The 26,561-nt window shown below is 35.4% G+C and overlaps 1 protein-coding gene across 1 annotated transcript in view; it reads right to left on the reverse strand.

The window, feature by feature from the left end:
• Nucleotides 1-7,539: 7,539 nt before the first annotated feature.
• kcnd1 (potassium voltage-gated channel, Shal-related subfamily, member 1) overlaps nucleotides 7,540-26,561 on the reverse strand; it is a 102,432-nt gene continuing 83,410 nt past the window's right edge. The window contains exons 4-7 of the mRNA XM_067414322.1: nucleotides 23,319-23,402; nucleotides 11,698-11,790; nucleotides 11,350-11,588; nucleotides 7,540-9,933 (exon numbers count right to left, since the gene is read on the reverse strand). Coding sequence (XP_067270423.1) covers nucleotides 9,732-9,933; nucleotides 11,350-11,588; nucleotides 11,698-11,790; nucleotides 23,319-23,402 — 618 coding nt within the window. The 3' untranslated portion in view covers nucleotides 7,540-9,731. The remainder of the gene's footprint in view (nucleotides 9,934-11,349; nucleotides 11,589-11,697; nucleotides 11,791-23,318; nucleotides 23,403-26,561) is intronic.

Here is a 26,561-nt window from a genome sequence, read left to right on the forward strand (position 1 = left end):
CATTGCCTGTGTGTGGATCCAACAGTTGGCGGATGGTTTGTAGCCTCTTCTTACTGCAGCTGGAATGTAATTATTAAACTTGTCATTGTGATGGCAGAATTAACACTTTTGGATGAAGTAAGCCTGTAATATACTTGGAAATCATTCAATTCTAACTAAAATAGTTTCTTGTTTGAGTCACCAAAGTCCAAGATGATTGAACTTCTTACACCATAAACTTGCTGTATTTATAAAATACAAATAATATTAATTGTTATTGGTCTGGTTTTGTGTTGTCTAGGGAACCAGCATTGCAGGATTTTTCGAGAGAGTTGGATCTGCACAGCTTTCCTGCTCTGAACTGAACTGTTAGCAGCTGGACTCAACTGATCCACATCCGCAAAGGCGTTTCATCAGTATAGTGTACGGTTGTCACCGCCATTTTAAAAATGTGAAATATTTCTAACATTTTTATTTAAAACAAAATTTTCCTGAAAAATAATGTAGAACATTGGTTTAGTTGTAAATATGTGGTGGAATGTTTAAATTGTTAAAACACTGCATTTTTGTAAGTTATTTTGAACATTTTGTAATTGTTAGTGAAAACTGAAGACTTCATATATGGCCGTAAGCTGTTTTTTAATCAAATAATTTAAATTTGTGTAGAAATTTTGGCGTGAAGATCTACGCTGTTTCGGCGCTTATTTTATATATGATTTGTTCTTTTAATGCTGTTACACTGTTTTTATGGCGCTGTACTAACTGTGTCTGTAAACACAACATGAGTTGCACTTCTTTGTGGCCTGGTGAATCTGAGAAAATAAACACAGTGGTTTGAAAGGTTTTTTTGTGATCTGTTATATATATATATATATATATATATATATATATATATATATATATATATATATATATATATATATATATATATATATATATATATATAATGCAAAATGGTGAACGTTTGGTAATTTAGAAATGTTCTTTAATTCCAGAGTGCTAAAAGCATAATTAATCTTTGTACATTTTTTGAATAAACCTGTGTGGTAGGCATTTTACCCCGTCAGTGTAAAAAATAACCTTTTGAATTGGTGTATAATACACTCTTGCAGAGAGTAATACACAGTGTACACTAGATTATTGTACACTTTTGGTGTAAAACAATGTATACTGTCGAGGGATTTATATTCAACACTTTTGAAAGTGTTACTTAAAGTAACCTATATACACACCAGAGAAGTGTAAAATGTACACTTGTGGAGTTAAATGAGCACTGGGCAATTTGCTGTGTAGGTACAATTTATCTTGATCTTCATTTTCAATAAGTTTTCACTTATTTCACTTTTCACTCTTAATGCATTGTGTTTTCTTCTGGAGCATCAGTGAATGTTTAAACCTTTAATAGTTGTGTTTGAGTTCCTCAATTGAATTTGCGTGACCTGAATGATTTTTGTGCATTGGGCAGTTTAACTGTCTTGTGAACTATATGTAAAAAATGTTTTATGTAAAATATCTTATTCAGGACAGTACTAAGTGTTAAAGTTTCTGCAAGCGGTTCACATACTTTTTCTTTCAACTGTATATATGATACAGCCTTGCTGATTATAAGAGACATATTTTAAAAACAAAAAATTATGGAACCTTTTTGTAAAGTGTGATCATAATAATAACAATAATAATAACACATTTTATATCACAAAGATGCATTATCATATTCTACTCTAGATTATCTACTAGATTAATCATTTAGGTGTTTTAATTTAGAATGAATGCTAGTGACTTTGATTGTTAAATTTATTTGATACTTTATACTGACAGGGGACAAAGAAAAAGAAAGGCTAAAATATACAAAAATAATAATATTAAATTATAATTAATATTTAATAATCTTGAATTATTCATTCATTTAATCATTGATTTATTTATTAATTGCACATTTATTTTCAAATTTAAACAATTAAAATATTTCTTAGTGACTTATATATTTTATTAAAACTTATATTTATATTAAAAAACAACTGAAATATATTAAAGTTACCCCATTCAAAAATGTATGAACCATTATTTCTTAATACTGTATATCATTCCCTGAATGATCCACAGCTGTTTTTGGGGTTTTTGTTTTTTTGTTTTTTGGAGGAAAAGTTTGGGATCTGTAATGGATCAGTGATGCTGAAAATTCAGCTTTGCAACACAGAAATAAATTACATTTAATCATATATTCAAATAGTAAAGAGTTATTTTAAATTGCAATAATAATATTTCACAATATTACACAATATAATATGTTTGTTTTGTATTTTATCAAATAAATGCAGCCTTGGTGATCATAAGAGACTTATTTAACAAAAAACATGTACAAAAAACATTACAAAACTTACCGATCCCATATATATATATATATATATATATATATATATATATATATATATATATATATATATATATATATATATATATATATATATATATATATAATTTATGCATTTATTTAATCTTTGTTTTTCAGACATGATATTGCAGACATGGCAATTAAACAAATAAGCCAGAAGTTTTAAAACTGCAATAACATGTATATACACTTTAAACATTATTTACATTATAAGGCCTATCTCATATATTATTACATTATATTATGAAGATAAAGCTAAGCAAATGCCAATGAAAATAATTACAAACAAACTAATAAATAAACAGACTGTAGATTTAATTTTGTTTATATTATTTATAACTGTTTATATATATGTCTTCATTATGGAACATCCTGTTCAAGACAAAAAAAAAATAATCAGATGTTTTTGTTGTTGCTTTTTAAAGTAGCAAACAGTAGGCTAGTTATTATAGATTAATTTTCATGTCAATAAAGAGATTTATTTTTTTATTTTTTGGAAAATGTAAAAAAAAAAAAAAAAAAAAAAAAAAAGCCTATACCGTTTAGGTCACTAAACAGGGCACATCAGTCAGATTTCTTCCACTGAAGCACCAAATGCTCTTCTCAAATCGTGCTGGAGAATATGATCGTCAGGTTTTGCAAGTTCGCTTAAGTGCCAACACGAATTTTCATTCATATTGTTATTTTGATGCTATAAATTGATGAATGATAGCCTACTTAACTAAAAAAGAATTGCAATGAATTACAAAATAATGCAAAAGCACACTGTTGGTCATAAATTAAACAAACATGTGCAAAATAATCATATTTGCATGTTATTTCAATATTTGTTTAGCCTACAACCATTAAGAGCCCCATTAACAGCAGCATGGAACACAATAAGTCTATGAATATGCAGAATTTGTTAGGAACATTTGTAGAAATTTGTTAGGAATTAGGAAATACAGTTTCACTTGCCTTGAATAGCTGATATGTGCAAATAGAGCAGCAGGAACCACATGGTTTCAGAAAGGAGGACGGAGGAGAAGGACAGGCCAAATGTTGTACCTGTGCTTTTAAGTGCTTTGTGATGTCACTTCATTTTCTTAACATCCTGGTCATTTCCTTTATCTTTATTCCTTTATCTAGACCAATCAACTGCATTTTAATTGATAAAATGAGTCTTGTATTAAATTTAATATGGATATATATATATATATATATATATATATATATATATATATATATATATATATATATATATATATATATATTTACCTCAAACAAGCTTCTTTTTTCAGAATTTCGATAGGCCTAATATATCTCTCAGTTCTGAAGTGAGATACATACAAGACAAAATACTCGCAATTATGACTTTTCCTCAGAATTGTTAGATATAGACTAGAAACTGTGATTTTATACTAATAAAAGTCAGAATTTTGAGTTACAAATATCGCAACTGTATAGCCCACCTTTTTTTTCTATCAGTGGCGGAAACACGCTTCCATAATCTCCTACGCGTTCAGGTTTTATTTTAATTTTTTATGTTGTGGCTACATGTGACAAAATGTTAACTTTTCCTTCAACAGCTTGACGCATCCTGTTTCCTCGAGTATTAGCTGCCGTTACTCCAACAGCAGCTAGAGGGCAGTGTTGCGTAGCCATTTCCCGCCCATCACAGGCCACCCTCACTAGCAAACAGTAAAGCAGTTGTTAAATATTAAATGCTTTGCTACTTACATTTCGCCAAGCATTCTTTTAGAACATCAACTAAAGTTTCATGTTGAAATAGACCAAGACTGATGACGCGTCTCAATACTTAAATCGTAAGTACTGCAACGTTTTTTTGTATTTTCATTAAAAAAAATTACATTTAAAACACTAATACTTTGTATCATATTACTTTTACATCAAATTACAAAAAACAAGTTACCGCTGCTGTAAGGGTGCTTTAATACAACGTCTATGTTAAAAATGAACATCAAACTCACTCGTTTTTTTCCTTTTTGTGAAATCACTATGGTGTAGTTTTTCTTTTGCTATTTGAGCAAATTGGGACACAAAAATAAAACAATATTATACTCTCATTCACCGCTATAAAAGTCAACCCAACTATGACGACTTCCGCTCTGAGAAAACCGGAAATGTGAATAGGGTAGCTTACTATGGGTGGTTCTTCTCAATTAGCTCCCTAGTTCAGTAGTCAGCACTGATCAGGGAGTCAGCCCACTGACTTACAGGTGCTGGTCATATTAGTAGAATATCATCAAAAAGTTGATTTATTTCACTAATTCCATTTAAAAAGTGAAATGTTTATTTCTTTTAAAGGTTCAATATGTAGTATTTTTGCAGTAAAATATCCAAAAACCACTAGGCCAGTGTTATATATTTTGTTCAGTTGAGTACTTACAATATCCCAAATGTTACCAACTATTTGTAAATTGTGAGAAAATTGCTATTTTAATTAAGGACCGGGATGTTTCAGCATAGCGTTTGAGCGAGTCGCCTGTCAATGGCGTCATATCTGCACTACCCTCGGTTTTATTCTGCAGAAGCGCTTTTCTCTTAGCAGTGTGAACATGTCACAGCAGACCGAGCTAACACAGTTAAATGTATCTAATATGATAAACAGAGCTGCTTTACCTGCTTTACCTAATTATGACCGGAAAAGTGCGTGACTGTGTCCCGTCCCGTCATAATAAAAGTCCCGGTACTCGCGAGCCGTGTGTTTATATAACAATCGCCGTACTCAGCTCCACATCGCTCTGTCCTGCTATGCTTTACACTACGGTAACATTAATAACCGCATCCATGAACATGATTTCTGCCCGAGTCCTATTTTCCACCGGCTGTGAGGTGAAGACCACATGTCCCAAGATATTGCGCTCACACTTGGCGTCATCAAATTACACCTTTGTTTAGAATAGGCGCCCTCCAGTGGATGGAAAGTTGCATAGTGCACCTTTAATTTTGATGATTATAATGGACAACTAAGGAAAATCCCAAATTCTGTATTTCAGAAAATTAGAATATTGTGAAAAAGTTCAATACCTCAAACCTGTTCAAACCTGGTGCCACATTCTAATCAGTTAATTAACTAAGAAACACCTACAAAGGCCTTTAAATGGTCTCTCAGTCTAGTTTTGTAGGCTACACAATCATGGGGAAGACTGCTGACTTGACAGTTGTCCAAAAGTCGTTTGACACCTTGCAGAAGGAGGGCAAGACACAAAAGGTCATTGCAAAAGAGGCTGGCTGTCCACAGAGCTCTGTGTCCAAGCATATTAATAAAGAGGCAAAGGGAAGGTAAAGATGTGGTAGAAAAAAAAGAGTACAAGCAATAAGGATAACCACACCCTGGAGAGGATTGTGAAACAAAACCCATTCAAAAATGTGGGGGAGATTCACAAAGAGGGGACTGCAATTGGAGTCAGTGCTTCAAGAACCACTACGCACAGACGTGTCCACGTGGCCCACTGTCTTTTCTGAGGTCTAAGGTCAACACAGACATATACCAGGAAGTTTTAGAGCACTTCATGCTTCCTGCTGCTGACCAACTTTATGGAGATGCAGATTTCATTTTCCAACAGGACGTGGCACCTGCACACAGTGCCGAAGCAACCAGTACCTGGTTTAAGGACCATGGTATCTGTTCTTAATTGGCCAGCAAACTCGCCTGACCTTAACCCCATAGAAAATCTATGAGGTATTGTGAAGAGGAAGATGTGATATCCCAGACCCAACAATGCAGAAGAGCTGAAGGCCACTATCAGAGCAACCTGGGCTCGTGTAACACCTGAGCAGAGCCACAGACTGATCGACTCCACGCCACGCCGCATCGCTGCAGTAATTCAGGCAAAAGGAGCCACAACTAAGTATTGAGTTGGCCAAGATTTCAAAAAAATCTTTTATTTGTATTGGTCTTAAGTAATAATCTAATTTTATGAGATACTGAATTAGGGATTTTCCTTAGTTGTCAGTTATATTCCTCAAAAATAAATAAACATTTGAAATATATCAGTCTGTAATGAATGAATATAATAAACAAGTTTCACTTTTTTAATAGAATTAATGACAAAAAAATCAACTTTTTGATGATATTCTAATTATATGACCATCATCTACATGTCTTGATCAATGCTCTGACTACTGAAATAGGAGCTGATTGAGACGCACCCTGTATGCTACTCTTCTTCAGTTAAAAGCCCCGCCTTCTTTGATTTGATTGGCTATCGCAATCATGTTGACATTGATGAGCGATGTTAGCCTGCTGAGGCAGACCAGCCTTTCAGTCATCCTAACAACAACCAGTGCTTCATAATGGAGTGCAGCAGAGCAGCATAAAGAATATCAAATACTGAGGGGACCATTTAGCTATTTCTAATTATTGGGGGCGGGGCTTGTACCCATGGTTATTATGGCCCTGCTTCATTCTGTCATTATCCTTTCTCACCCTCATGTCCTTTCAAACCAGTATAACTTTCAGTAGTAAGAAAACATGTTTAAATACATCACAAATGCAAAAGTTTATGGTGGTTTCTAATAATCATTACTGTGTTTTGGATGTTTGTAGTAGCCTAGCTGGAGAAAGATATCCATTAGCATTCCCATTTAAATATAAATTCCAGATATGCAAAAACCTGGCCAGCTTTATCCACGTTTGCAAGGAAGGAAGGTGCAGTGGAGCTCGATATTGAATCACATTCCTGGACTTGATGTTACAGCTTTGGTTACATAAATCAAACCACAAATAAAATGTACAGAATATCCAATAAACTGATCATCAAAGTTATACTATTGGAGGCTACTATATGGCACAGACAGTTCAAGTCAGCATGAATTCAGAAGTCCCAATATATTTTCTAAATTCATTTTATAGAACTTATTATATTTCCATGCAGACCAGATGTGGGCTGGATCTGGGCTGACAATATATTTCTGTCTGGGTTTAAAAAGCCGCTAAAGGGGTGAAATCTGTGTCTGTTTCAACGCAGCTTTAAAAATCAAAATCAAAACATAGCTACTTAATTTCCTCAACACATTTCATCATGCAGTTAATTCCCAGAAGTTACAATCAGCCCACCTCATATTCCAGCTTTGAATATCCTGTTCCACTCAGAAATACCTCATTACAGAAGTAAAATGGATTTTGAATGTATTTCAAGTTGACTTAACACTAAAAGATCGGCTGCGGTGTGGGTAATTACGCTCAGCTAAATTATTATGATTTAATGGCAAGTTCTCACATTATGCAAAATAGATAGCCAATTACACAGCGCTCCCTCAGGAGAAAACTAGAAAACAATTAGCCATAAGACTTTAAGTGAACGTCTTAACCATCACTTTCAAGATTAACACTATAAAATGTCAGATGGCGTCAGCATATCTGAAGAAAAGACCATAAAAACACACATTACTTGATTGATGTGATACAGCATTTCAAATAACTGATGTTTAGATGTGATTGAGAGCCAACAGACTGAGTGTTTTCTGAGTTCTGTTCACTTTATTTGTGGAATAGACTTTACACCTCTGTGCTTTTGATATCTAACTCTTTAATCTTCTACCAGGAGCCGTTTCATCCCAAAAAACCCTGCCGAAAATGAGCAGGTGCCTGACCATTTACTAAATTTACCACTTCACACTGTTTTTATGAAGCTGGAGAGAGAGATAGAGGGGGGAACAAAACCAAAAAGAACGTAAAAACAACAATGCTTGTAAACAGAGTAACAAATATATTTTTCATCACAGTCAAGTGCAAATTTGCATTCCTCCTGTTTTGTACTTAATTGTATCTTTCAATATCAGTTGTAGTAAAAAATAATTACACTATTATTGCCTGTCTCATTGCTGCTTATGAATTTTAAATAAACATTAACAGAGCATCTGAACAAATGAGAGAAATGGCTCGCTGGACATAGCAGTGTTCGATGCATAAACTACTGTAGAAAAATAGCTAGCTAGGGTTTAAAGGTTACACTTAATTACCAAGCCAAATGAAAAATAAGTTGAAGTGTATCTAATTACTGCTGTAAAACTCATGACAGTGGTAAACGCCTTCAATTCGCCTTTAAAATGCTATAGAAACGCTTTATTTTCTCAGGGGAGAAAACACATAAAAATACCTACAACGGTATCCATGCATATCTGTGATCAAATAAGACAAGTCCTTCCCAGTCGGCCCTCTCTCTCACACACACACACACACACACACACACACACACACACGCACACGTGCACGCACACTGTCAGAAAAAAAGGTACATTTCTGTCACTGGGGCGGTACCCTAAGGTACAAAACCGAAAAGGTACTAACATGTACCTTAAAGGTACTATTATGTACCTTTAAGGTACTAATACGCACTCTTAAAGTACTGATATGTACCTTTTAAGGTACTAATATGTACCATTTAGGGGTGAGTAGGGTACAAAGATGTACCTTTTCACTTTTGTACCTTAGGGTACTGTCCCAGTGATAACACTGTACATTTTTTTCTGAGAGTGCACACGCACACGCACACACACACACACGCACACACTCACTCACTCACTCACTAGTCCAGCCTTAGATTTTCCAAAGAACATGCCTGAATTTTTTTGTTTGTTTGTTTGTTTATCATTCTTTTTTCTAATGTGCACATCTAGTGCAGCATGTTTGATCGTTAATACTCTGTAAATATCATCTTTTTTTAATCAATGTCAAGAAAGAAAACAGGACAAACTAAAGAGAGGTAAATTAAGTCTCATGCAAAAGTATGTGAGAGTAGCATGTTGGCGGCTCCATTCTCTGCCATGGTATCTACTATACAACAACATGCATGTTTGGGTAGGATTGCTCAGAATTCTCTCTTTTTTTGTGGGGTTTTGAAGATGCATGTGATCTAAAGAGGTATGATACAAATATTGATACATATACACCAACTCCTTTATGTCGGCCATCATTTTTGTAATAGCATTTTTCCCTGCAAAGATCATTCCCAACTTTCGTAATCTCTCCTGCAACTGTATTACGCAGTGGATGTATATAGGCATAATTCCTGCTTGTTGAAACATTGCATATCTTTAAAAGTAAAAGGCCTTCTGTGCCACTATGACTGCTGATTTATCATTGTAAAATGCATCGGATTGAGTTTGTCTTTTCGATCTCCCCCAAGCGCGTACGGTCAGTCTGCATGGATTGTCCGAGGTCCTCCGATGTACAACAGGGTCACAAAAAGCACGTCAGCTCATGCGAGTCTGCGTCGAATTGTCGATTTGGAATGAAGCAGATACATTACGAGATGCACTTAGTCTTTTCTGTGGCGTTGCGCTCTTTCCTGGGAGAAGCCCCCATCACTTCCTCTCTGTTGTGCAGTAAGGGATGCTTGTGTGCTTGTGGCGGTTATAAGGAGGAGATCTTCACTGTCTCATGGGTGTAGGAAGAGCGAGAGTTGCGTAAGATTCCGGGAATGGCAGGAGAGGGCGGCAGACTCTCGTCAGGGGTGTTGGCGGGAGGGGTGGGTATACTGATTATAGCCGCTGTGAAATCCCTATCATCACAGTTGAGCTTCAGGTCTTCTGTCCGGGCGTTTAGACTGGAGCGGCTGTTTGGATGCACGCACACATACATACACACACAAACACACACATGTTCACAAATGCATACACAGAAAAAAAAGTTCTGTAAAAATATAACTAATTGTTATAAAAGTTTTTATTTTTGTTGAGTCACATACATAAACAAATGTGTAACAATTACAGTAAAATAATCTATTTATTTTGTATTTAATATTGCCTTCTCCATTACAATGATCTATTATGACAAATTATTAATAATTTTGACATCTTAAGAAAAATGTCAAGAAACTTTTCAAAATTAATAAAAATAAAGATCAAAACTCATTTTCATTGTAATAAATAAATATACAATACATTGAAATAAAAGTTATAGTTATTAAAACAATTATGGAATAATATATATAAATATAATAACACTCTATACAAGCAAGTATATATAATTGTTATAAATATATGTAATAATATTACTTTACATATAAATACTATATCATTATTTTACGGTTATGTTGGCTTTATAATTATTATGATTTTAATTTGTAATTATTTACTATTATATATTATATTTTATATAATATATAATGTGTGTATATATATATATATATATATATATATATATTTATATATATATATATTGGAAGAATGCTCAACAACGCTGCATTTATTTATTTCAGAAAATTCTATAAAAACAGTAATATTATGAGATATTATTACAATTTAAAATAATCAAGTTTAATATATTTCACATGTAATATATCCCTAATAGAAATTTAAAAAAAAACAGCATATATATATATATATATATATATATATATATATATATATATATATATATATATATATATATATATATATATATATATATATATATAAAAACAGCATATATATATTATTTTTTATAGAATTTCCTGAAATAAATAAATGCAGCGTTGTTGAGCATTCTTCCAAAAACAGTAATTAATCAACAAATGAATACTTTACATTTACAATATTTATACTCTCTCAATATATGCATATATTGGTTTTATAATTAAATATATAATTAAATAATATATTGGGAAAAAAAAAATATATATATATATATATATATATATATACACACATAGAAAGCTATTTATATATTATTGTTATATATTACTATTATTATATGTACATGATTGTATATATACATTTGTGTATGTATGTATGCATGCATGCATATATGTTATGATAATTGTAATGGTCCTAAAAATTTGGTTACATAAATCAAATCAAATAATAATAATAATAATAATATATATTTTTTAATAAATATAATAATATTTTATAAATACAAATTTCTCAGAATTCTCTCAAAATAAAGCAGAATCAAGTTTACTTTACTTTTCACCATACATACTTCATAATAGTTTTTGTCCTTTTTATTTTGGAGTGAAAAAACCATGATGGTGTGTCTGAAGTCATACCTTTGGGGTCCAGCAGAGGTTTTGTGCACTTGCAGAGTGTCCAGCTCCTGTACGCTGCCCCGGCTGACGGATACGGTGGAGTTGGCGAGGCGGATGGCTCTTCTCTTAGCTCTGCGGGGACAGCAGGACGTCGACACCCCCTGCTGGCTGGAGATGGAGGTGCTGCGGCTGGTACGATAGCCCACCGACTCGGTCATGCACATCTCACTGAACGTCAGCTCATCTGTGAACTCATGGTTCTGTTGGAAATTACAGGAGGAAATGCTTAATGAGATGTACTGGAATGTGATGGAGAACTGTATGATCATTTGTGTCCAGTAACAGGCTGAGCGGAGGAGCTGTACTTACGGTTGTCTTTTCCAGACAATGCAGCAGGTGATGATGTTGGTGCTCAAAGGAAGATCTGTTCTTCAGACACAGAGCACTGTCATTGTCTCGATACTGAGAGATAAAAACACCACAAAAGTTTATTTAGGGCGATCCATAAAAACCATGTCTTTAGATACAAGCGACTCACCTTAAAACATCAATTTAAAGGGGACACAGATCTATTTAAAGAGACCACAACTATTTACAGTCTTCAGAGGATGTTAGCATCATCACGACATCAGGTTTATTTTTGTTAAAGAAACGTTTTGTCCACTGTCATCTCCAATGTACTATGGCTGGATAAGTTATATAAAAGAAATAGTAAAATCAGTTATATATTGCAGAATATCATTATTTACAGTTGATTCTTACTGTTTTGGGAAGAAGTCTCTCATGCAAAATAAAACAAAACCAGAAATAAAGTGAATTATTATTACAACTATTTTTTTTCTTCCAATTTTAACATATTTCACTATAAAATTATATATTTTAATATATAATTTATTAAAAATAGAAAGTTCATCAAGCTCAAAAGAATTGCATTTATTTTGAGCAGAAATCTATTGTAACATCATACATTCAGTCAGGATATTTTTACTGTGTTTTTATTGCTCTTCAGGCGTAAAAATAAGATTTAAACAAGATTTTAAAAAAAATCCAAAGATATTTCACATGTCTGCCTGAGTGGACAGTAGGCGTTTTTGTTCTTTACTGAATAGATTAAACATAATACACACTGTAAAATTGGTTGGTTTTTGTTGGTTTAACTTAAAAAAGTAAGTAACCTGGTTGCCTTAAAATTTTGAGTTCATTGAAATTAAAAATTTGAGTTGATACAATGAAGGAAATTTGTTTAGTAAATAGAAACTCAAAATATTATTGTATCTGAACCACATAAAAAATTTGATAAATCATATCTATTTGTGAAACCTATTTGGCATGTTTCACTGCATCATCAAAAATAAAACACAATTACCCAATATGCTTACAAAATCTTTTAATAATATTTTAATAAAGGTTGTTGAATCTCAAAAAAAATTCAATTGTATTAACTCAAAATTTTAAGGCAACCAGGTAACTTTTTTTCTTAATTATTTTTTACCATGCAGTAATACTGTGTGTACATAACAAACAAACAAATAAATTAAATTACATAAAATCATGTGAAAACTATAAAATATATACAAAAAATATAGCCTAAAAAAGCTTCAGTTATTGCAATTGAGTTTGTTGTAACAAGTAACGCATAAAATAATGTGCATTACGTAATCAGATTACTTTTTATGTAACAAGTAAGGCATTGCAAGCAACATCCATTACATGCAGATTAATTTTTAACATAACTGCAAATTACATTCTAATATCCTACATCCTTTCAAGAACAACAGCCAGTAATAGTATGAGATGTAGCTGAAATATAGCAAATGATGCGTGATGTCCAATTTAGTGGTCAGATGATTTATCAAAATTTCATTCTAATCTAAAATTAATACTTGGAAAATTTAGATGTTACAAAATATGAAACCTGCAAGATTCTCCTAGGATTGAAGGAATGTGCAGAAAGTATTCAGACCCCTTTATAAAGATAAATTATATATACAGTATACACATGTACATTTTTGAAAATTTACTTGGTAAAAAATATAAAGATTTAAGGAAAAAAATAGATAAACTATGTATATAGATGTCAGCTAAATAAGATCCAAAACAGTCAGGAATATTATGAGTAGGCAGTGACCGTATTGTGTGACCTTGGCTTGCGGGGAGATTAAAATCTTGTTCCTGCCAAACTTGTTGCTATGATACAGAGCTGCTGTTCTTTGAAGTTTTAATCCAGAATTACATAAAAAATTAAAATGCTTTATTTAACTGCTTTGAACAGTCTAATACTGTTGCAGTAGGTTAAACCCTACATCGGCCTTATGCCACCTGTGATTTGACCCATCTTTACCACGCGACTACCTCTCGAGACAGACCACTGTCCTTGATGGCATTCGCACGTATCCGGTAACCTCTATAACCTCTCGTTGTAAAGCGATCACACGCAAGGATGACGTGTCCCGAAGAACAAGTCTCTCACGAAACATCGGTCTCAGCGTCTCCCTTTTATTCTTCTACGATACCATCTGGCCCCTGAGCTCTTTGTAGCTCAAGTCAAGGTGGTTTATCGCCATTCCGGCCGGCGTCTAGAAGTTAGCCTCTCAGAATCCTTTAAAAGCAGCCGATCTTATCGAGGAACGAGATGTTCAGTGAGGCTGTGACATCCAGGAAAGAGCAGGGACTGCTCTGTCTGCCTTGCAGGAAGTGCCCCGTCAGCCAAAACCAAGGATGGCTGAAGGAGTTGGGGCAGATAAGATCATCAATAATTGGACCTAAGCACAATTAGGTTTGTTTTTGCTGAACGAAAAGCCCTAAGTAGAATGAAAGGACGCAGCTATACCGCCAAAAAACGTCTGAGAAAGTTTGATCACGTAGGACGCGAGTGGGCGCAAAAAGCAATTCCACTTCCTAGTTGGAAACCCGAAACGTCTAAATCCTTTGTGGCTCTACAACTGAGACAACAACTAACACAATACAAAGCATTTCACTCCCATGCAATTCAACACTAGAACACTAGAATCTACATTTAAAAATGCCCCAAAGCACAAGTGTGTGAGCAAACAAATTCTGCAGGGCTGTTTCAATAAAGGATCCACTATGTTATCTTGACTTACGACAACAACAGAGCAAAAGCCCAATGTGATCCGTCCTCCAGTTCAGCACAAAATGAGAAAATTAAAGAATCTCAATTTGTCATAATCTATTTCCTGTTTGACCGGGGAACCCAAAGTGAATTTCTCTGCCACCCAATTGCAGATACGCAAGCAATAAATCCCAAATAAATACATTTCAGTCAAATCCACAGGCTGTAATACTCTCTTTCCGAACACTCCATCAGGAAAAGAGAGCAGAGGAACCTCAGAGGGTATTAAACCATCAATCACTGACAATTCCATTGTTAAAAAACTGCTGATAGGGATGTCACATTAACAACACAATTTTCTCAGTGGAGACAAGAGATACAGCCATTGGGTGACAAAACGGCCCATGATTAGAATCTATGCAGGCTGTACCGGTGAAAAAAGACTGCGTCAAAACGCCGGGATCTGAGAGCAAGAAAAGATCAAGAAATCTGGCAAATATTATTTTAACGGTGAAGGTGATGCTGTTGTTCAGGGTGATTGCTAGCCTGTCCACCCTCAGAAAAAAAGGTACAAAAGCTGTGAATGGGGCAATACCTTGTCAAAAGGTACAACTTTGTTCAATATTTAACCCTAAAGGGTGCATATTAGCACCTTATTAGCATATTATTACCCAAATACCTTTTGAAAGGGTATCATTCCAGTATGTTTTCATCCAAAGTTGTGAATTTAACTTATACGCAAAATTTGAATGTTCCATAAAACATATGCGAATAAAGCACCGTCTCCATCCAATCAGTGGAAGCGAACAAAATCGTCACTTCCTGATAAACGGGCAATAAATGTCAAAAGTTGATGCAGCAGGAATGGTTATACCAAACCTCTTTGACAATCTTTGATGACCAAAACAGAATTTCAGATTTTGTGCCATGAGATGGGTCCACTGGTTGGACACATGACTTTTCTGACGAGCATCCAGGAATATATTTGGTAAGTGTTTTCATCAAAGTTTATGAACATTTTTAGAACTTATGCGCATATTGTATATGCCATCCAGTGTTTTTTATATGATATCTCAAAATGTGCAAACAAATCGGTGGATGGAAACATAGCTAGTGAAAACTTTTTTTCTGCTAGTGTTGATATTGCTTACCAGTTTAAGTCAGATGATGCAGGAGGAGTTATAGGACAAGTTCAAAATTGCAAGATTAAGTTTAATATTTAACACTTTACTTAATACATTTTTTTTTATATTTAATAAATTATTATAAGAGGCTTATTTATGCAAGTACAATTATGATTAATAATACACTATTATTATTATTATTATTATTACTTCTATACAAATAGAGTATCATACTAAGTACTGCTTACTAAGGCAATCAAGGATTAATCATAATAATTATTATTATGATTATCTTACAAACAAATATTCAGGATAAAAACAGATTAGATTAATTAATCAGCACCTCATGTAACTACTTAGATTAAACATTTTAATCGACTGGCAGCGCTAATGAAAATTATTTTTATATACGTTATTTATATATATATATATATACACACACACACACACACACACACACACACACCCACACACACACCCACACACACACACACACACACACACACACACACACACACACACACACACACACACACACACACACACACACACACACACACACACACACACACACACACTAAGTGGTGCTTAAGGCAAGCAAAATTAGGATTAACAATATAAACAACAATAACTTTTAATAAAGTGTAATAATTATTATTGTTACTATAATTATACTCACCTCAGTAAGCACCATAGTACTGTGTTTTGTATAAATTGTTTAAATTATTTATTAAAAACATGGTCTTTTTACTTTCAAACATTGAAGACAACACATGAACAGGTAAATTATACATAAATCACAAAGTGTACATGTACACTTCCTAATGACCTTTCATCAAAGGTCAAGCATGAATAACAGCATGCAGAGACAGAAGTAAATCCTAAGTAGAAATTCAAAGCCAGAATAGGCTGGAAAAGTTGAAAAAAAGCCTTTGTCTGGTTTATAAATAGCACTGCAGACCTGTTAGTAATGGGTTTATAGATCCATGCTGAAAAAAATACCCCCTCACTCGGGGATTGTAAATATTGGATTATTGTGGGTTTCACAACCTGAGAAGATTCCGGAGGACTCCACCTGCCGCATTAGTAAAGACACGGATTGAATCTCTCTCTCTCTCTCTCTCTCTCTCTCTCTCTCTCTCTCTCTCTCTCTCTCTCTCTCTCTCTCTCTCTCTCTCTCTCTCTCTCTCTCTCTCTCTCTCTCTCTCTCTCTCTCTCTCTCTCTCTCTCGCTCTCTCGCTCTCTCGCTCTCTCTCTAAATACAGCTACTTGTCCTGCATAGTGAAGATGGATTTCGGCAATGGGAAAAGGTGTGTTTATGGAATAGAGCTTTGCTTTAATCCCTGCAGTTATGATCTGATAAACTGACAGACCACGAGGCTGCGGCAGATATGATTTCAAGACCAACACACCACAAAGCACTTCAAAAAAATCATGCAAGCTGTAAATCCTTCTTAAAAGAAATAGTAGAACATAAAAGAATTTATCTAGCATAGCTATCTGCCAGCCGTGGTCAGCATTCACGTTCATTTTAAGGAAAGCAGTTTGGACAACCACACAAGAAAGACACATTTGGAACAACATGAGGGTGAGTAAATAATGACAGGTGAACTTTAAACAAAATGTTTGGGTGAATTACCCCTCTAAACTTAATCAATTGGTATTTCTATAAATAAATTGATTATTAAGTAAGTAGTACTTTTTAGACTTGAGATTCTTGAAGTCATTAACTACTTACCCTGATGATGTTCTAAAGACTTTCATATAAACATTAGTGCACATAAACGGAAGCTTAACCGAACCTACTTCACACAAGGGAACAAACCTCATTGGTTCTTGTGGAAGCTAAAACATGCTGCTTAAAACACAAGATTGAACTTCATTGGTTCTTGGTTCTGAAGCTCTAAAGTCCTGTGTAACACGAGAATGAAGCTCATTGGTTCTTGTTGAAGCTCTAAAGTCCTGCATAACTCAAGAATGGACCTCATTGGTTCTTGATGAAGCTCAAAAGTCCTGCATAACACAAGAATGGACCTCATTGGTTCTTGTTGAAGCTCTAAAGTCCTGCATAACACAAGAATGAAGCTCATTGGTTCTTGTTGAAGCTCTAAAGTCCTGCATAACACAAGAATGGACCTCATTGGTTCTTGTTGAAGCTCTAAAGTCCTGCATAACACAAGAATGGACCTCATTGGTTCTTGTTGAAGCTCTAAAGTCCTGCATAACACAAGAATAAAGCTCATTGGTTCTTGTTGAAGCTCTAAAGTCCTGCATAACAAGAATGGACCTCATTGGTTCTTGTTGAAGCTATAAAGTCCTGCATAACACAAGAACGGACCTCATTGGTTCTTGTTGAAGCTATAAAGTCCTGCATAACACAAGAACGGACCTCATTGTTTCTTGATGAAGCTCTAAAGTCCTGCATAACACAAGAACGGACCTCATTGGTTCTTGATGAAGCTCTAAAGTCCTGCATAACACAAGAATGGACCTCATTGGTTCTTGTTAAAGCTCAAAAGTCCTGCATAACGCAAGAATGGACCTCATTGGTTCTTGTTAAAGCTCTAAAGTCCTGCATAACGCAAGAATGGACCTCATTGGTTCTTGATGAAGCTCAAAAGTCCTGCATAACGCAAGAATGGACCTCATTGGTTCTTGTTAAAGCTCTAAAGTCCTGCATAACGCAAGAATGGACCTCATTGGTTCTTGATGAAGCTCTAAAGTCCTGCATAACACAAAAATGGACCTCATTGGTTCTTGATGAAGCTCCAAAGTCTTGCATAACACAAGAACGGACCTCATTGGTTCTTGATGAAGCTCTAAAGTCCTGCATAACACAAAAATGGACCTCATTGGTTCTTGATGAAGCTCCAAAGTCTTGCATAACACAAGAATGAACCTCATTGGTTCTTGTTGAAGCTCTAAAGTCCTGCATAACACAAGAATGGACCTCATTGGTTCTTGATGAAGCTCCAAAGTCTTGCATAACACAAGAATGAACCTCATTGGTTCTTGCTGAAGCTCCAAAGTCTTGCATAACACAAGAATGAACCTCATTGGTTTTCACATGTAATGAATGAAAGTCTTACAATTTTGGAATGACATGTGGGTGAGTAATGACAGAATTTTCATTTTTGGGTGAACTATCCCTTTAGGGCAATGTCGCACTATTTCTCATACTTGGAAAAAAACCCCAAAGAAACATGCATATTAAACTTATGCAGCATAGCTCATTCTTGCATATGCTTTAGACACAACAGACTGCCTGGCAAATGATAAACCAAAAAAACTGGACTACAAAATAAATGACTTAGGGGACATATAACCAGCCATGGTTTCTTCAGAAAAACGCAAACACCACATTTGCTTTAATTCTTTCTTAGTCTTTAAGCAACTTTGAATTTATGTTTAACAAATGGGAAAATCCATATTAGTTATTCAACACTGTATATCTTCATTGTTCGCCCTTAATCGGGAAGCAGACTCTATATTCAGAATGTATTACAAGAGCAACATGATCAACAACAAGCGCAGAGAACATCCCGGGGCTAGAGGAACTGCAACGAGTGCAATAATTACATAAAACCACAGAGAGAAACAGATATTTACACAGGTTTGTTTTCCCTGGAATGGCAATTACAGCAGAAAAATGATAACCAGGTCCTGCTCATAAAGGCAGTGATTGGAAAAGGGCACAAGATTGTTTCCATTGGAATAAACATTACACTTAATATTACTTAATGCAACCGAGAAAATGCTATTTGAGAGTGTTAAACGTACCCATACACTGGAAGGTGAACGAAACCTGTTGAAATAATTTACAAATTGCTGAATCATACTGTGATAAATGACTTCCTGAGGTACAGCAAACAAGGAAGGAGAACCAGGTCAAAGCTGACTGCTGGTCAAAAGTTTAGAAAGTTTAGATTTTTCAAATGTTATTAAAAAAGTCTTGTATACTCAACCAGACTGCATTTATTTGATAAAACATACTGTCATTTTTTTATATTGTAAAATATGATTATTTAAAAGAAATATTTCCTATCTTAGTATATTATTTAATATCATTTATTTCTGTAATGACAAGGTTGTATTTTATCCTTCAAAAATCATTTTTAAAAATGCTGATTTGTGCTCAGTTATTAATAATGGTTCTTATTGTAATCCATGTTAAAAACAAATGTGGTGTTTAATATTTTTGTGGATTTTCTTTAGGATTCTTTGCTGAATAGGTTTAAAATAACTGCATTTATTTGACTTATTTAATTTTATTTTATTATAATTTAACATTATTAATGTCTTTACTGTCAAACTTTTCACAAAATATTAAGCAGCACAACGATTTTCAACATTGATAATAAGAAAATGTTTCATACATCGTATTATAATGATTAATGTTATAATGATAATACAAGCAAATCATCGTATTATAATGATTTCTGAAGGATCACGTGACACTGAAGACTGGAGTAATGGAGTAATTGCCATCACATCAATCAACTTTTAGATACATAACATAATATTAAAAAGACATTACTGGTTTGACTATAGTTTTGATTAATAAATGCAGCCTTTGTGAGAGACTTATTTTAAAAACATTTTAAAAATCTAAACTTTCTAAAGTAGTCCAAAAACGTAATTATTCCAAACTTTTGATTGTTAAAGTTATTTTTTCCTGGATCTCCAGTTCTTATAGGCCTCCAGATTGGACACTTTATGTACTTATGGCATTTACCAGCAGGGGGCTAACCGAACCACGCTAACCTGAAACTGACCCCTTGAAACAAAGCTGCCCGGAGGTGTTACCAAGCTGAGTGCCAAGTGAACGACTGGCCTGAAAGGATCTCTTTAATTACTGCTGCGCCTCCCACCTGTCCGGCATCACCTGCCCTTCCTTCAGTGTTGTTAATTGCTATTTCCTCAAAGCAAGGACGCGGCGCCCTGGGTAAAGCCCCGCAGCCGTGTTTAGCTGACTCTCAGTGTCAGCGCCATTTGAAAAAGCTGTTATTACACGACTCTTGTGGGACTGACGCATTCTCAGAGGCCAAATGACTGACCTTTACACTTACTGTAACACATTGATGAGATCAAAAAGACTGTATGATCATTAATATCTTAAAATACTGTACTGTGCTTAGAAGCATGCTGGCAGTAGAAAATATATTAATTTCTGGTGTGCTATGCTTTAATATCATGCTGTGAATATGAATACATTGATGCTTGAGTTGATATTCTCTCGTTGCCGGGTTTGTGCTGTATTAAAGTTTTAGAGTTTTAGCTATTTTTTAAAATCTATATAGACTTCTCTAGCAATCCAGAGCTAAGAAAGATACTTTGAACTTTAAACATAGATTTCTGCTAGTTTCAGCCTCACATAGTTATCATTTTTTACGTTCAGCACTACGAGGTGTGTTCAGGCTCAACAGGCGTACACTCTGATAACGGGACACGCAGCAGCACACAAACATTTTTAAGTATAAACATTAAAAGGATTCCTCCCTGGAGAAGCGTTCAGTCTTTCTGCTCACAAATCCCACGATGTAAACAGCGAATCCGCCCATGGGTCAAGCGCAGGCTTTTAAAGGGAATGGGAGATGACACTCTGATTCGCGCGTTCTGGCTTTAGTCTGCGCAAGCGCGGAAAGCACCGGAAGCGGTATCACATTCTTGATCAGTGTATTCTGGTTCAAATAAATATGGTTGTGAAAAAAAATTCAACGTTGTCTGTTAATATATCGAAATCTTCTTCCATTGCGATGTCCAGTATGTCTAATTATGTTTAGATCTTCACAGTGAAAGGTAACACTTCCCAAATTTCTGTGTAAACAATGAGAGATGTACACGCGCAAGAGATCCACTTCCGGCGCTTTCCGCGCTTACGTTTCGTCTTAGGCCATCAGTGTGTACTTACGATGGGGGATTGTTTAATTTGGACTTCTCTGTGTATGCTCTTTGAGGTGGTGACCATAGACCTGCATTATGTGAGGCACACACAAGAACGGTTTGACCTAAAATGATCAAAATTGAAACTACTGAGGAAACAAATACTCCTACATCTCGGATACCCATGAGGTAAGCTAAAACATATCAAAATTTAATTTCAAAGGGAATTATCCCTTTAAATAATTACAACAGGGCCCTTAATGTTAATTTCAACATTTACTAATAAATTAAGATCAATATTTGGGATACACTTTAGTATTTTAAGGTGCCCTTATTGCAGTGTAATTATATATTTAAGTACTGAGTAATATAAATTAATGACATGTGCTTAGGGTCATGGTTGTTTTAGCAGGAGTCAGGCATAATTATGCTTAATTTACTGTTATGAAACATATGTAGCAAGGACTCTGTAAAATAAGGTGTTTCTGAAAGTTGTACTGTATCTTGATGCACTGTGAACTATAATGAATACTATTTTATTAACTAACAGTAACAAAGGTTAATAAATGCTTCAAAACATATGACTCCTTGCATTAACTGATGTTAACAAATAAGAAATTATTGTATTGTTACAATTTTTTCTGTAGAAAATACACAAACACCTACGCACGCACGCACGCACGCACGCACACACGCACGCACGCACGCACGTTGTATTTTCATATTTTATGGGGACTTTCCATAATATTTGTACAAACTGTATATTCTTATATCTTTGTGGGGACATTTTATTTACCTGACCACACACACGCACATACACACAGAGACACACACAACATTTTGAAGAAATGTGGGTTGCATACAACAAAGATATATAGTTCCTTGACTTTCACTATATGGGTGAAAAAAGATTTTCAAAGAAAGAAAGAAAGAAAGAAAGAAAGAAAGAAAGAAAGAAAGAAGAAAGAAAGAAAGAAAGAAAGAAAGAAAGAAAGAAAGAATTGTAATTTTTAGTTGATCGATCACTAATTATTGAACAAAATCTAAGTTTTTAAGATGCAAAACTCACCAACTTGGCTAGTAACTTATAAGTTATAATCACTGTAGCTGAAAGAACACTTACAAATTCCCTCTGAACAATATGACTTAAAATATAGTCACAAATAATGTTTATTTCTCTAATGTCTGTAATGAAAGATTCCTCTTATGCTAGTATGCTACAAGTCTTTGTAGCCCATCTTCTGAAGATTTGATGTCAGGCAAACTCCAGCAACTAGTTCCTCATTGGATGTGCTGAGTGAAGCAACTGGGAGATTGATAAAGACTATAGGTCTAGCTCTTTTGACCATTTAAAGACATACAGTAGTTCACACAAAAAGGACAACTGACATCCTTAACTCAACCGATAATGTTGTTTCTATCCTAAAGAACTTTCTTTCTTACAAGAAACAAAAAAGAGGCACCCTGAAGAATTTTAACAAGAGGTGGGAGCTTTTGAGCTCCAAAAAAATCATAAAAGTAGTCCATTGGCATGATTTGCGCTCTGTACAGTCTTCTGAAGTTATATGATGTGTGACGAACAGACTGAAATTTCATTCAGCCTTATCTGTTCATTCACAAACTTGCTTTGATCTAAAAGACACACAGCGGACATTGATTTTGTGATTTCTGAAGGATCATGTGACATTGAAGACTGGAGTAATGATGCTAAAAATTCAGCTTTGCATCACAGGAATAAATTACATTCTGTAGCATGACAGTTTCTGATCACTGCCGTCTTGAAACTCTAGCTGTTTTCTGGCTAGAAAGCCATATGAGTCTGGAGTGACATAACTAGATTAATTTTTACACTAGATTCAGACAGAAACACATGGAGTGCAACTAAATTGAATGCTCATGATAAATCTCACCTGAAATCCTCCATCTTCTTTGTATTGTAGGAAGGCGTTGGTAGTTCCCTTCTTTGCCAAGCGAATCCTGGCAAGTCGGACTTTCTGTAAAACAAAACAGAATTTATCTGAATCAATCATGTCAGCATTCGTTTCTCAAACAACCGCAGTGACTCAGAGGTTTAATGATGCCCATGATGCTAGTTACATTATGGTTTGTTTAAATCTATTTTAATTCTGTTTAATTCGACCGATCAGGCATAACATTATGAAGGGTGAAGTGAATAACACTGATTATCTCTTCATCATGGCACCTGTTAGTGGGTGGGATATATTAGGCCACAAGTGAACATTTTGTCCTCAAAGTTGATGTGTTAGAAGCAGGAAATTGAGCAAGCATAAGGATTTGAGCGAGTTTGACAAGGGACAAATTGTGATGGCTAGACGACAGGGTCAGAGCATCTCCAAAACTGCAGATCTTTTGGGGTGTTCCCGGTCTGCAGTGGTCAGTATCTATCAAAAGTGGTCCAAGGAAGGAACAGTGGAGAACCGGCGACGGGGTCATGGGCGGCCAAGGCTCATTGATGCACGTGGGGAGCGAAGACTAGCCTGTGTAGTCCGATCAGAAAAGCTACTGCTGAAGAAGTTAATGCTGCTTCTGATAGAAAGGTGGATCTCAGTTTGTTGCTGAGTCGCAGACGAGTCAGGGTGCCCATACTGACACCGTCTACTGCCAAAAGTTTTAACAGTGGCATGTGAGCATCAGAGCTGAACTACAGAGCAAGTGCAAGAAGGTGACCTGGTCTGATGATTCACGTTTTCTTTTGCATCACGTGGATGGCCGGGTGCGTGTGTGTCGCTTACCTGGGGAACACATGGCACCAGGATGCACTATGGGAAGAAGGCAAGCCGGCAGAGGCAGTGTGATGCTTTGGGCAATGTTCTGCTGGGAAACCTTGGGTCCTGCCATCCATGTGGATGTTACTTTGACACATACCACTTATCTAAGCATTGTTGCAGAACATGTACATCCTTTCATGGAAACGGTATTCCCTGGTAGCCCTGACCCGACGAGGCGTGGACTCCACTAGACCCCTAAAGGTGGGCTGTGACATCTGGCATCTAGAAGATGTTAGCAGCAGATACTTTAAGTCCTGTAAGTTGCAAGGTGGGGCCTCCACGGATCTGACTTCTTTGTTCAGCAGCCTCTTTCAGCAGGATAATGCACACTGGCAAAAAGCAAAAAGTGTTCAGGAATGGTTTGAGGAGCAAAGTTTAAGGTGTTGTTTAAAGTTTAACAAGTTTAAGGTGTTGACTTGGGCTCCAAATTCAATCCAATCGAGGATCTGTGGGATGTGCTGAACAAACAAGTCAGATCCGTGGAGGCCCCACCTTGCAACCTACAGGACTTAAAGGATCTGCTGCTAACATCTTGGTGCCAGATGCCACAGCCCACCTTCAGGGGTCTAGTGGAGTCCACGCCTCGACGGGTCAGGGCTATTTTGGCAGCAAAAGAGGGACCAACAGAATATGCCTAATCAGTGTATATTGGGTGTTATAGTTAGGGATCAGCAGTAACAGAAATATCAGAACAAGGACTACTCGCTGTTAAACAGTTTCTTTCCCACAGCTATCAGACTGCTCAATCAGAGAATGTGAACTGCACTTAAGAGGCTGTTCTTTTAAAAATCTTATTAAAAAGTAAACATATTAACTAAATAGGTTTTAAAATATTTAACTTATCTAATTAAACTATTTATTTTATTCTATTTTAGCATTATTTTGTTTATTTATTAGTATTCTTATTTATTAGCTACTTTAAAGTTATTCTTTTTTAATCATTTGTTTGCACTGAATAACTGAATGGTGGATGTGTGAAACAATTTCGTTTTTATGTGGAGCATAAAAATGACAAGTAAAGGAATCTAATTATCTAATTATGTAAAATGTCCATTCAATCCATTTCCAAAGACAGTTGCTGTTTTAAAGAAACAACATCTGCCTCAAATTACTCAAAAACAGCAAATGAATTAGTTTCAGTGCCTTATATGCTATTATCCATTACGCTTTCTTCGGATATTACCTTTTGAGTAGTGTGTGATAGCTTTTTTTAATGTAAAAGCTCTGATAACTTTTAAGTGCACGATAAAGAGAGTTATTGTGTCCCAAAAGAAAGAAACGATTCTGCCTGAAACAAGTAATCCATCAGTAATTCCAGTCGACCTACTCAAAACTAAGTTTCAGCCTATGGTCTTCAAAAATGACTTTGATCCGTCCTCAAACACTGTAGTTGTAGCTGAAGCCTGGAGTTTGGCTTGTGTTGTCGACATGTCAAGAAAAATCACTTTGCATGCACTTCCAAAGGATGAGGCTCGAATTGATATGGTAAAACCGACGCCATTGCTACTGTTTATATCAAGTGCTGAGGAAGCCTCCAGAGCTGAAATACAGATAATGGGCATTTGGTTTTCAATCAGAGCGGAGTATAGGCTCTCAGAAAGGAGGGGTGTAAAGAAACCAAATCCTTTATCGAACTGTTTCAGACACTGTGAGAAAAAAGGTGATGCTGCAATGTATACTGTTAGAAAATGTAAGTGTTTTTTGACCTTGGATGCTTGTAAACATTTTGTAAGGGACACTCAAAACAATATTAAGCCACTTTCCACCACGGGAACTTTCCCCAGGAACTAGGGACTTTGGGGTGGTACTTGGTGTGTTTTGACCACAGGAACTGTGACCACGATGGAAACGCAGACAGCAGCCGGTCTGGGGAAAAAGGGTTCCTGGGACAAATAGTTTCGGGTAATTTTGGTGAAAATGGGGCTTTAGAATCCCCTTTAAAGGGTTGGTTCACCCCAAAATGAAAATTCTATCAATATTACTTACCCTAATATCATTCGACACCCATAAGACCTCCATTCATCTTCAGGACACAAATGAAGATATTTTTGTTGAAATCCGATGGCTCAGAAAGGCCTTCATTGACACCAATGTCATTTCCTCTCTCAAGACCCATAAAGGCACTAAAGACGTCGTTACAAAGCCCATCTCACTACAGTGGATCTACGAGAATAGTTTTTGTGCGCAAAAAAACAACAACCTATATAGCAGCTTATATAATGATGGGCCGATTTCAAAAAGTTTCAAACATTATGAATCAGTGTATTGATTAAGGATTTGGATGGCCAATGTCACGTGATTTCAGCAGTTTTACACGCGATCCAAATTATGAACACTGATTCTGAAACACTGAAATCTGCCCAT

The sequence above is a fragment of the Pseudorasbora parva genome, chromosome 13 (assembly GCF_024679245.1).
Source record: "Pseudorasbora parva isolate DD20220531a chromosome 13, ASM2467924v1, whole genome shotgun sequence".
NCBI lineage: Eukaryota > Metazoa > Chordata > Actinopteri > Cypriniformes > Gobionidae > Pseudorasbora > Pseudorasbora parva.